The 14,038-nt window shown below is 35.8% G+C and overlaps 1 protein-coding gene across 5 annotated transcripts in view; it reads left to right on the forward strand.

The window, feature by feature from the left end:
* LOC101445758 (disintegrin and metalloproteinase domain-containing protein 5-like) overlaps positions 1-14,038 on the forward strand; it is a 136,069-nt gene that overhangs the window by 50,782 nt on the left and 71,249 nt on the right. For all 5 annotated transcript variants that reach the window (XR_011647755.1, XM_023583684.3, XM_058290085.2 and 2 more), the window contains exon 13: positions 6,632-6,727. Coding sequence is in view for 4 of the 5 variants with exons in the window: in XM_023583684.3 (XP_023439452.2) it covers positions 6,632-6,727 (96 nt within the window). In the remaining variant the exon portion in view is untranslated. The remainder of the gene's footprint in view (positions 1-6,631; positions 6,728-14,038) is intronic.

Here is a 14,038-nt window from a genome sequence, read left to right on the forward strand (position 1 = left end):
TATTTTTCTCAAGAAACTTTCTATTACTTACATATGTGTATAAATGCTTGGTCCTTTAGAAAAGTACATTTATAAAATAAGCTGTTCTTTGGGGAAGATAGATAGCTTTAGGTCTCCTAAATTGGTTCTTACTGGAAGAGGGTATGGGAGCATAGAGCCTTTAGGTGTTTGCCCTCAAATACTACCTTCTGACATTCTATATTGTATGATTAAGCTCTGAACCTACAAATAGTGGCTCCCCCAAAGTGTGTGAGGAGTTGAAGAAATATACCATTAACAGTAATGAGTAACAAAATCAATCAAGAGCATCTAAAGACCAATGGGATACCAAAGTGGATTGTTTTCTAATACAGGGAGAAAAAATGTTTCTATCAACAGGTGATGGCAATTAAAAATACTTTAAAACAATACTCAGTATTTTTAGAAATAAAAAAATATAGAACTAAGATAAACTAATGCAAAGATGAAAGGTAATAGAGGAGATAAATGAAAACAGAGTGAAGTTATTAAGTAAAACTTAGATATGGTAAAAGGAGAGTTTACTCTTGAAAAACTGCTTCTGGAAGAGGTAAGGATTTTTAATTTATGCCTTTCTAGTTTGTGGGTTCTTTCCCTCCCTTACAGCTTTGGCGGAATAAAATGACTGTGGAAAACCACAGCTCTTCTGGCTCAATGTGACAGATAACAGTTCAGGGTTGAGAGTAAATGGGTATTTAAGGGGAAAAGTCTGAAAATGAGAGAACATGGAAAGGGTGAGATTTAATATCTGTTACTATGCATGGGCCATAAAAACCACAAGGGATGAAAAAGGAGTGTGAGACTAGAGTGAGTGTAAAAGCAAATGTTGATTTTTAAGATAATAGTCCCCAACTATGCACAACTCTGGCAGCAGAAATCTGAAACTTTTCTGATTTCACCTGTCAGAATTCAGAGCCTGAGATTGAAAGAGCTTCTTGAAGTTAAAAACGTAATCCCCAGCAAACAAGGAAATCACAAAGAGATTGCGATCTGAAATCTAATTAAAATATTTGCCCAAATTCTCAGCTGAATGCCAAGTTACATTAAAGGATTGGTCTAAAATAACCAGCAGTCTGAAACCATATAAACAAAACAGAGATAGCTATTGCATATAACTGGGAAGATAAAGTTTATAGTTTGTGTCTAGGCAACTTAACTCCTTACAAAAAACAAACAAACAAAAAAACTCAAGGCACACAATGTAATAGTACTAAATCATATTATCTGAAATACATACATTTTAGCTAAAGTTTACTAGACATTCAGAAAACAGATAAGTGTGACCTATAGTCAAGGCAAACTGACTCTGAGAAGTTCAAGATGTTGTATTTAGCAGATAAAGACTTCAAAATACTTATTTTGAATATATTAAAAGAATTAAAGGAAATTTTGATCAAATAATTAAAGAAAAATAATATTGGTGAACAGCTACAAAAGTTCAATGGATAAATATAAACTATATAAATTGGAAGTCTATATCTAAGAAGTACAATAACTGAAATGAAATATTCCCTATATGTATTCAAGAGTAGATGAGGGATGCCAGATGAAAGAATCAATGATCTTGACAAATAGAACAATTAAACAGTCTGTGGAACAGAGAGGGAATGTTTAAAAGATATTAACACAATCTCAAAGACTGAAGGGAAATTTTCAAGAGGTCAAGTTAAGTGAAAGTGGATTCCAAGATAGAAAGTATGTGGCAGAACAACACATTTGATAATGTTTTGTTATCAAATTTCAATGATAGGGATGCAGGTGTGGCTCAAGCAGTAGGGCACTCCCATACCACATGGGAGTTCCTGGGTTTGGTTCCCGATGCTTCCTAAAGAAGATGAGCTGATGTGATGGGCTGGCATGGTGGGCTGACACAACAAGATGACACAATGAGATGATGCAATGAGGGGGCACAATGTGGAAACACAATGAGAGACACAACAAGCAGAGAGCAGAAATGGCTCAAGCAATTGAGTGCCTGCCTCCCATATGGTGGTTCTGGGTTCTGTTCCTGGTGCCTCCTAAAAAGATGAGCAGACACAGGGAGCACTCAACTGAGAGAAACAGAGCAGTTAGTGAGCACAAACAATGAGGGGGTGTTGAGAAATAAATAAATAAAATAAATCTTTTTTAAAAAGTTAAAAATTGATTAAACATTTTTCAATGATAACAAATAATGGTTGATTATTTCCCACATTGGAAAAGAAACATTAACGCATAGGTCCAAGATGCTCAGCAAACTCTAAGCAGATAAACACACAAGAAAATCACTCCTGCGCACAGCATATTAAAACACCTAAGAACTCAAGATAAAAGAAACTCTTAATTGCTGCCTGATGAAAGAAACATTATACAATAATGGGGAACAATAATACAAAATACAGCTAACTTCTCATCACAGACAATGGAGATCACCGGCCATGGCATGACAAATTACAATTGTGGAAACCAAATCAACAACCAAAATGTTTATACTCAGGGAAACCACCCTTTAAAAATGGAAGCAAATAAAGTTAATCTCAGATAAATGAAGTTGAGATCTATCTTTCACCAGAACGCTTGCATGACAAGATATCTTTAGATATTCTTTAGGCTGAAAGGACAAGGTGGTAGAAGTTCATTTCAATCTGTAGAAATCACTGTAAGCACAGGATATGGTAAATATGTGAATATATAAAAATGACTATATGTATGTTTTGCTTTTCTGCTTTTAGTTTCACTAAAGGAATGAGGGGCTAAAGCAAAACTTTTAACACTATGATTGGTATAATATATATAATATAGGACTAAGGATAGAATGGTAAATAATAGATATACTGTATATACTGTTTATTTCCATGTTTATATAAAGTACCTGATGGAAATCAGTATTAACTCTAAGTAGATTTGAATATTTTAAAGATATATGTTAAATTTCATTTTCCTATTAATTGAATTTGGCAATATATTAGACTTCATTTTTTTAAGAAGTTTGGGTCACAGATGGGTTCAGCTATGGCAGGGGAGGAGTACTGATTGGGGGTGTCATTGATGGGGTATGCATGGGTGGGAATGAGTTCTCCAGGGCATCCATGTAGAGTATATAGATATGTTCTGATACTCATTGGGTATTGACATAATGGGTAGAGTTTCACATGACAACTGAGGGATTGCTGAGTACCCAGTCTGGAGAACTCTGCCACACTCCCCAATGGAGCAGCAACAATCTCCCAAGTGCAAGGGCAAACACCAGTGAAGAAGAATGGCCCAGTGATGGGTCCTTGATACTGATGACTATGCTTAGGAGCCTGTGTGCTGGAAATTTCAACTAGGCCTAGAGCTGCAGAGTGCCTAAGAGTTACCTCCAAGTTGCTCAAATGTGGCCACTGCCCTCAGCATGGGACATGACTCCTGGGAATGAGCCTTCCTGGTGTCAAGAGATTTCTACCAAGCATCAGCTGGTGATGCAACTAGAAAAAGACATTGAATAAAAGGGGGAAACAGTAAAGACAAATGAGTTCGTATGGTTAAGAGACTTCAAAGTGAGTCAGGAGGTCATCAGAGGGGTTGTGCTTATGCACATCTCAGCAGGATCTCAGAGACAGCCAACATAGATACAACCCCAAGTAGTACTTCTCCTGAGGGCTATGGAGACATCCAGGTCCTACAGTCATCACAGATGACTTTGGAGTTCAGTGCCTTGCCAATGGGCCCTACTTTGGAATTTGTGCTCCTGAGTGTGATAGAGTTGGACTCAGATGTGACCTCTCTACACATGCCTCTCTTGTCACTTTTACTGAACCTATGGTTGGTGCTGGCATTGGTATATGCTCAGGAGGCTTGAATCTCTGAACTGTCTGTGTGCCTGCTGGGCCCTGAGCCTCAAAAGAGTTGCAGCACCTACTCTCCAGTTTGTTGGACATGCCCATGTCAGCTAACAGGGAGGTGGGAATGGTCAACTACCACACCGGGGATTTAGAGGTGGAGTTGGCATCATCATCCCAAGGTCTTCAGGATGAGAAATAAAATATGGATTAGAGTGGACTTACTGGTATTCTACTATAGAATTATTGTGACTTTAGCAATGGAAGAAACTGTATCATTGATGTGGAGACAGTGGCCATGGGGAGAGGGAATGAGAGGTGTGACATGTTTTATTTTGATGCAGTATATCCTCCCTGGAAGCTGTGTTTAACACAGCTATATTCTGGTCCACCTTTTTACTACAGCTTTCAGTTCTGGGTCCATGCTGCCATTCAGTGGCTCACCTTTCACTTTACGTGCAGCTCTTCTGTCCAGACCTAGTGGACATAGACTATATCCTGAGTCTGTCTTCCATGGATTCAGAGAGGGGCAATGTACAAAGATGCCCAATATTTTTGTTTATTTGTACCCAGTAGTCAGACCCTAGGGACCCAAGCTAGGAATATGTGGTTTGCCAAGGCACTACCCTGAGACAGTCTGATTTTAGGGAGCCCTTCTCAATGTGAATGAATGGGTCACCAAACCACTGCCATGGGTCTATGGAGCCTCAGGACATGGATATGAATGTCTGTAATCTATCAGAGTGTCATTGTTGGTGGATCAGTCTTCAGTGACTTGCAATGGATTGTGCCTGAGTTTAGAAGCCACTGCCATGAGGCACAGAAACTGTTATGTGTGTTTGAACATGGGGTAAGAACCCAGACTGGTAATTTGTCCTGTTGCTCTCTTATTTTTAGGTGTATTTTTCCCCCAATTCCGTGTTCATTGAGTTGTCCAATAGTCTCAATCATCTTCCAGAATTTTTGAGAGAGATGATTCTCCCCTTTAAATTTGCTGTTTAGAAGGGGAAATATTTAGCAGGACAGAGTACATGGTCATCTTCTTTTTAAATACATAATTTACAAAAATGTCCAAACTAGTCATGACAAATTACGAAGGATTAAGGAATATATTTACTTACAACATTGGAATTAAGCTGTAAATAAGCTATAGATCAATACACAAGATAGCTAGAATATCCCCAATATTTTTAAAGTAAAAAATACACTTCTCAAGTGCCCATGGGTCAGAGAAATCACAATAAAAATTAGATATATCAAAACATATCAGTGTATCTACAACCATGTTCAACTGAAATTTATTACCTTGAAAGGATGAAATAGAAAAGGAGAGAGACATAAAGACAAATGAGCTAAGTGTCCTTTCAAGATCTTAGAAGAAAAGCTAATTAAGCTAAACGAAAATACGAAACAGAAACAATAAAGATTAAGAGCAAAAATTAATGAAATAAGCAACTATTATATAAGAGAATGGCTAAAGGGAAAATCTGACTCCTAGAGGGACTTATAAAGTAAAGAAACAAAAAACCTCTGACAATTGATAAAATAAAAATAAAAAGGCATATACATAGCTAAAACTGTAAAAAAGAACATAAATCAGATCCTGTAGCTAGATAAAGCTAAAGAGATATGATAAAAAGTTTTATATAAATAAATATGATTATTTAATGAAAGCAAAAGATTACTAGAATGGTAAGGCTTACAAGCACTGTGTCAAAGAATTAACCGAAAATCTGAATGTTCTTATAACTATTAAAATAATTGAATCCATATTTTGAAAACATCTCACAAAGACCACCAGTCCAGATGCCTTCTCTGGTGAATTACAACTACATATTAAGATGATATTAACAACACTTTTTCCAAAACAGTTCCCAATTCATTTTATGATGCTAGTGTAACCTTGGTACAAAAAAATTTGAAAAGGGTGTTTCAAGAAAGGAACATTAGAGGTCAGACTCACTCATGAACCTAGATTCAGAAATCATAAACAAATATTAGCAAAGTAAATCTGGGCTTATCTCAGCAATGTAAGCTTAATTTAATATTTGATAACAAGTAAGTCTAATTTGCCATTGTAAAAAAAAAGATAAAATTATATAATTCAAAAGATAAGTAAAATCCATTTGCTAAATTAAGCATCCATTTCTTGATTCTCTAGGGCAGTGCTGTCCAATAGAACTTTCTTTGATGATGGAAATATGCTGTGCTGTCCAACACAGTGATCATTAGTCACATGTGGCTATTTAACACTTGAAATGTAGCTCATAAAAATCAAATTTTAATTTACTTATTAAATTAAAATATTAAATAGCCACGAATCTAGTGGTTACTTATTGGATGATTTGGCTGTAGAATTCCTGTTTTTTAATTTCTTTCAAGAGTGAGGTTGGAGACATTAAGAAAGTGAGCAGGTGTAGAAAACATTGTGATTTTAGGAACAATTCCTGGGGTTATTTAACTTTGAGCTCTATATGTAAATAGACATGGCTGGTATAATTTATTATAGAAGTAAGAATATAAGAAAATGTTTACAGAGAATGGTAGTTAATAAAGTATTTAATAATTACTTACAGTTTTGGCTCCATAGACTGTATTAATATTTTCAAAATATATGGAATGTAGTGATACAATAATTTTCCTTTGCAAACTACTGAATGAGCTATATTAATTTTTACAAATTGCATATAAAAATGGGATTGCTGAAACTGTGAAATTAAGAAAGTATACCTTGCAAGGAAATAGTTGTTATTTTATTTGATGCTATCTAATCATAAATGATTAAATAACACTTAATATTTATTTGTTCACAGAATTGCACACACAAAAAATGCTGTGATCCTAGGTCATGTACATTTAAAGGTAAAGTGATCTGTGGTTCTGGAGAATGCTGCACACAAGATTGCAAGGTAAGAGGCAGCCTGTTGTTTCACAAAATTTTAGAATTAAATTTCTTTAAATACTTATTTCTAGAAGATGGAAAGTATATTTATACAATAGTCAGTCCTTTCCTTTATATTATTTTCAGGCAACATTGGACCTACTCTCACATTTAAATCCATTCAGTAATCTATCATATCCTATAATCTCATGGGTGTAATGCCTGATTCTTCTCGCTTCCCTTGACTTCCCATTTCTAATACACTGTTACAAATGGCTCTATGTACCTTCTGTGATTCAACTCTTATCTGGGGTAACCCTCTTAAGGGCTTATTCTCTTAACACCCCACCTCCCTTAGTTCTTTTTTTGGCTAAATTCACTTCACTGTCTTTTGTTAAAGCTTCCTTTCCTTTGTGATTAATTCAGTTATTGTTACAACCTTTAAAGAATTCCAGAATAATTTCCCCCTACCCAGCAAAATTCACTGGAATCTTAAGGAAAAATGACATGAGTTCTTTATCAAGGTAAATGACAAATATCCGTATGACTGGAGAATAAAATATTTAACAATTACAATAGTATGTGATTTAGAAGCAATTTTAGGAAACTGCCTGTTTTAGTTTGCTAGGCTGCTGAAATGCAATATACCAGAAATGGGTCGACTTTACCATGGGGATTTATTAACTTGTGAACTTACAGTCCTGAGACCATGAAAGTGTCCAAATCAAGGCATCTTCAAGCAATACTTTCTCCCCAAAGACCACCTGCCAGAGATCCTGGACTCCTCTGTAGTATAACAAAGCACATGGATTGATGTATCTTTAAAAAAAAAAGAAGATAGGAAAAAAAAAGTCATTTAACTGCCAAAAAATCCCCCAAACCAAACCAAACCAAAACAAAACAAAAACAAACAAAACAAGGCACACGGTGGCATTCTGCTTGTCTATCCCTTCTCTCTGGGTTCTGTTGCTTCAGCTTCTGCCTTCCAGCTTTCTCTCTTTGCTCCTCTGACTTTGATTTCCTGTGACTTTCTCTCTGTTTGTCTCTCCACATTCATTCCATTTAGAAAGGACTCCAGTAAAAGGATTAAGACCTATCCTTGGCCATGCTACAATTGAAGTAGCCTAATCAAAAGGTCCCACCTAAAATAGGTTCACACCAGGAATGGATTAGCTGTAAGGACATGATTTTTCTAGGGTTCATAAAAGCCTCAAACTACCACACTGCCATTCTCAAAAATTATAAGGTTTGTCTTCTAAAAATTAAAAGTGCCATAAGATAGGTATTGGAGTGAAATAAAATGTAAGGTGGTTGAAATCAGTATTGATTACAGATAAACTAACTATGCAATTTAAAGATAAAATCTACACTAAATTTAGGAAATATCAGAATTTCTGTGGCTCTAATTAGTGCTGTGAATTTGTCAACTATTAAACAAAAGCAAACACAGGATTAGATCAAAGGAAAAAATAGAAAAAAATAGGTTTGAGAACACTAAGAGCAAGTTTTCTTAATCAATAATCAAAGAAAAATAAATGGCTTCCAGTTAAGTGTGTCAGCTAAATAACATTTCTACCTTACTCACTTCCCTAAAACAAAATACAGAGGAAACAAAAGATAGAAATCCATAGGTCAAAATTCAGTGTAATTTGGATGAAAAAGCTTGACATTAAGAACAGAAGTGCATTTACAGTTGGCTTGCAGCTTGTAAATTGTCCAATCATTTATTTTTTGAGAAAATATTTTAGTGTCAGACACTTTTGGTGGGGAAGGAATATAACAGAAAATGAACATGTAAATAAACATTAAACAACATAATTCCCTATAGTGATTAATGGTCTAAAAATAAAATAATAAAATGAAATAAATAAAATAAGCTAATAGAATAAATAGTGAGGAAGGGAGTTAGCCAGAATAAATAGGGAATGCCTTTCTGATGGGTGACATTTGAACTGATAACTGAAGGGCAAGCATTGGCTCGAGAATGCAGACGAAAGGAAAAGAAATAGATCTTGAGAATGGGATACACGTAGAAGAAGAAAAGTGGCCTGTTTTGCTCAAATTTAATGACTGACATGGAGTAAGGTAGTGTACTAGACCTAGTTTATGTAACTCTCTAGAATTGTTTATCCATATTTATCTGCTCAGTACTATTAATCGAAACAAAAAGATATCTAAAATTTATTTTCAAGGCATTTCTGCATTAGAAATGCCAGGTCAAAATATTGCATAAGATGATTTATATACATGTTTCTAAAATGTAGTTGGTAATTAAAACATTTTGTGAACTGCCTCCTGTTTTAAAGGCACTGAAAGAAACCTCTGGTAAAGTGCACAGTAAAAATGAGGAACTTACTTGCAATATGATTATCAATCCCTTTAATTTACCGACAGATTAGCTATTGTGTAGTGGCAGAGAATGGCCTATTGTGCTTAGATTACATGACTGCTTGGTCAGGATTTCTACTCAATTCAAATGAGGGATTTTTTGGAGATGCATTTTTTCTTGTACTCTTTCTACAGGCTGCCTGAAACAACCTCCTTGCCCTGTCCCACCCCCACTTCCACCCCCAAGAGAAAAGCCACCTATGAATTTGGGTAAAGTTTTGGCCAGTTTGGGAATGAACCAATTTATATATGCTTCCTTGTGTTTCCTTGGGCTTCCAACCCTAATAAATCTCTAGGATATAAGTTTTTCCTCAAGCTCTGTTTTCTGGGAGAATTCAAAGGAAATCAGAGAGGAAGGCAAGGTCCTGATTATATAAGGTTATAGCAATCTGTTGGTAAATTAAAGGTACTGATACCCGTATTGCAAGTGAATTCTTCGTTTTCACAGTGTGATTTACCAGAGTAAGAGTTACCTCCCAAACTTAGAGTAAACACTTTTATCTATTTTGTGGGATCAGGCTCTTGGTGTAGGTTCATTGGGTCCTTTGGCTTAGGGTCTCTCACAATCAGACTGAAAATCATCAAGGATATTGAATGCTTGATCTGAAGTATCTAACAACCTGATCTAATTGATATCTAAAGAACAATCTACCCAACAGCAGCAGAAACCTATCTTCCAGGAAAGACCATTTGTATAGCAATTAAACTAGTTACAATATATTTTAAAAGATTCAAGTCATAAAACTGTTTTCTGTCTACCACAAAATTAAATTAGATATAAACAGAAAAGGAAATTTGGGAAATCCAAAAATATTTATAAATTAACATATTTATCATAATGAAAATGTCAAGAATAAATTATAAGGAACATTAAAAATTATTTTGAACTAAATATAAACTGAAAACAACATACCAAAAATTATGGCATGCAGGTAAATCAATGCTTAGAAGGAAATTTCTAGCCTTAAATGTCTCTATTAGAAAATAAGAAATATCTCAAATCAATAATCTAAGCTTCTACCTTACAAATCTAGAAAAAGAAGAGCAAATTAAATCCAAGGAAGGAAATAATACAAATTGGAGAAGAAATCAATGAGGTAAAATGCTGGCAAGAATATACAAAGACTAAGAAAAAAAGAGGGAAAGTTCAGAGATCACCAAAAATTAGGAATAGAGTGGGGGGCATCAGTATTGACAATGCAGAATTTTAAAGGATTTTAAGGATATATGATAGATACCCTTCTATATCTCAGAAAATTAGACAATTTTAGATGAAAGGGACAAATTCCTATCAAAGACACAAATTACCAAACCCTTCTAAAGAAGAACTAGAAAATCGAATAAGACCTACACAAGGAACAAAAAAGATTAGTAATTTAATATCTTCCCCCACAAAAAAACCCCATGTCTACATGGCTTCACTGGTTAAATCTATCAAACATTTAAAGAAGAAATATTGTGAATGCTCTCAGTTCTTTTCCTGTCAATATAGAAAGGAACATGTCTGAACTCATTCTATGAGGACAGTACTACCCTGATGCCAAGGAAAGAAAATATAGACCAATAATTCTCAAACATATAGATTAAAAATCCTAAAAAAATACTAGCAAATGGAACCCAGAAACATATAATAAGGATTGTCCACTATGAGCAAGAGGGATTTATCATGTAATGGAAGACTTGTTAAACAAAATCAATTAATGTAGCATACCCTATTAATAAAATAAAGGACAAAGGCATGCAATCACCTCCAGAGATGCAGAAAAATAATAAAACAAATGCAACAGCTAATAATGACAAAAATTATCAACAAATTTGAAATAGAAAGCACTTCCTCAGCCCAATAAAGAGCATCTATGAAATTCATATATGATGATTAATAATTGAAGTCTGAGTGCTTTTCCCTTAAGATCAGAAACAAAGCAAAGATGTCAGTTCTCACCACGTCTATTCAATATTGTGATGGAGACTTTAGAAAGTAAGAAAAAGAAGTAAAGTGTATCCAGTTTGGAAGGGAAGAAGTAAAACTCTATTCATAGACATAATACTAAGGAATCCATCAAAAAACTTGAGGGTAATGGGGAGTCATTGCTTAATAGGTGTGGAGTTTCTGTTTATGGTGATAAAATAATTTGGGTAATGGATGTTGGTGATTGTAACACACTATGTAAATATAATTAGTATTTCTGAATTGTACAATTAAAAGTGGATAAAATAATTTTGAGTTATATGTGTGTTACTAAAATAAAAAATAAGAAAACAAAGCATAACACCTGTTTGAACAAAGGAGTTCAGCAAAATACATAATAGAAAAACGACTTTTACTAGATAATAGCAGTGAATTATAAAAAAATGAAATTAATAAAACAATTCCAATTGCAGTAGCACCAAAATAATAAAACACGTGTGAATACATTTAATAAAAGAAATGCAAAACTTGTACATTGAAAATATAAGACATTGCTAAGGAAAATCAAATAAAATCTAAATAAATGGTGATAATTTCCACGTGAATAGATTGGAAGACTCCTGTTGTTAAGATGGCAATTCTCTTACACCATACAACATGTATGATGAATCACTAGGAGGATAGGAGGACTCAGAATATAGTTGTACTCATGGCTATGATTGATTACACTAAACGGCTACAATGCAAAACCAGCAGAGGGAAAATGCTCAAGGGTGAAGTACAGGGCAAACTAGGCACAGACTTTCAAGAGACCAGATATCTCAAGGTCTTATTGGGGTTGGTCATGTTCATCTTGTACCAAAATTCCACAGTCCCAGAAATAAAGCAGACATTTAGTATACTACTTTACAAATACTTCATACAAATACTTTAGGTACAGTGAGCCACTATTATCAGCTAGGGAATGATGGGAATCCTACTGAAATCCAAGTTCTCTGAAGCCAGCTACAGGAAAAACTTGCAAGCAGGCCTTTCTAAGGAAAGCAGTCTCAGGCCTGCCCTTTTAACTTTCACAAATTGATCTTTATGTCTGTGGCAGTTTGAGATTGTTCATGAATTCCAAAAAGAAAGATTGTGTTTGTAAACTGGTCTGTTCCTTTGGGTGTGATTCCTTTTGACTGTATTAGATTCAGCTGTGATGTCTTTGATTCAGTTATGTCAAGATTAGTGCTTCGAGTCAACTATGTCAGTAGGGTATAATGCAATTTAAGTCCCTACCCCCTTGGAGGCTATATAAATGCATACTCAAGAAGACACACAGAAGAAGACGCATGAGAAAAGAGAGAGAGCTCCATAGACCTGGAAGAGGAGACAACTTTGATCCTGTCGGCCCAGGGAGAGATGAGCCATTCACCTGATGGTTTGCAACCAAAGAGCTCAAAGTAGCTAAACAGCTAAGACCTAAGAGACCAGGCAGAGTTCGCCTACCATCTTGCTTCAACATGTGGCAACAGACTCGGGTGAGGAAATGACCTTGAGTTGGACTCTGTAGGGCCTGGTAATTGTAAGATTTTACCCCACATAAATACCCTTTGTAAAAGCCAACAGATTTCTTGTATTTTGCATCAGAACCCCTTTTGGCTGACTAATTCGCAATTTGGTACCAGTAGAGTCAGGTACAGTGTGATGCAATTTCCAAAATGCTGGAAAGGTTTTAGAAATGAGTAAGGATTATTTGGGGGAAAATTGTGAGATGTTTGATAGAAAAGGCCTGAATTGCTTTGAGGAGACTGTTGATATGAATATGGATGTTAAAGAGAGTTTTGATGAGGGCTTAGAAGTAGATGATGAAACTATTATTGGAAACTGGAGAAGAGGTGATCTGTGTTTTAAAGTTGCAGAGAACTTAGCAAGATTGACTCCTGATGTTATATGGAAGGCAGAATTTGAAAATTATGAACTTGGATATTTAGCCAAGGAGATTTCCAAACTAAGTGTGGGAAATGCAGTACAGCAAAATGTTAGAAAAAAGAGATAAGCAGATAACTGAATTGTTGGGCAAAAAGAAACCAGAGGGAAGCAGATTTGGCTCAATGGATAGAGCATCTACCTACCACATGGGAGGTCCAGGTTTCAAACCCAGGGCTTCCTGACTTGTGTGATGTGCTGGCCCACAGACAGTGCTGATGTGTGCAAGGAGTGCCGTGCCATGCAGGGGTGTCCCCTGCATAGGGGAGCCCCACGTGCAAGGAGTGCACCCCATAAGGAGAGCTGCCTAGTGTGAAAAAAGTGCAGCCTGCCCAGGAGTGGCACTGCACACACAGAGAGCTGATGCAGCAAGATGATGCAACAAAAACAGACACAGATTCCTAGTGTTGCTGACAAGAATACAAGGGGACACAGAAAAACAAAAAGTGAAGGGTCACAAACAGCAGACAACTGGGGGTGGGAGGGCAGGGAAGGGGAGAGAAATTTTAAAAAACCCAGAAACTGATTCAGGAAATTCAAAGCCTCTGAAAATTAAGACCCCAGACAATAGTGCCCTGTTTGAGGAATTAGCTAAACTTGAAACTTGTAAGCCAGGATTGAAAAGACAGTTATCGAGGAAAGACTTATGGGAAGTCTTAAACTGTCTGATGGCTTGGACCCCTGCTTCCTGCATGCTAAACCAACAAGCTTTCTTGAGAGAGCTGTATGAACAAAACCCACTGTCAGCCTGGACTAAAAGGGCCATGGAGGGGAGAGATAGAAGGGAAAACAGTTTTAAGAGGAAAACCATGGAAGCTGTGATCTGGAATTAAGACATCTCTTTGGGCCAAAGGAACCCCACCTATGTGTACAGAGAGGGTGAGTTTGCCCTCGCATTTTTTTTTTCTAGTATCTGACTTTATGAATTTCTATATTTTTAATTATTTCATGTCAGTGAGATCCTACAATATCCATCCTTTTATATCTGGCTTATTTCATTCAAGATGATGTATTCTAGGTTTGAACACTCATGTTGTCCCATGTATCACAACTTCCTTAATTTTTTATAGCCAA

This window comes from Dasypus novemcinctus, chromosome 29 (genome assembly GCF_030445035.2).
Source record: "Dasypus novemcinctus isolate mDasNov1 chromosome 29, mDasNov1.1.hap2, whole genome shotgun sequence".
In the NCBI taxonomy this organism is placed as follows: Eukaryota; Metazoa; Chordata; class Mammalia; order Cingulata; family Dasypodidae; genus Dasypus; species Dasypus novemcinctus.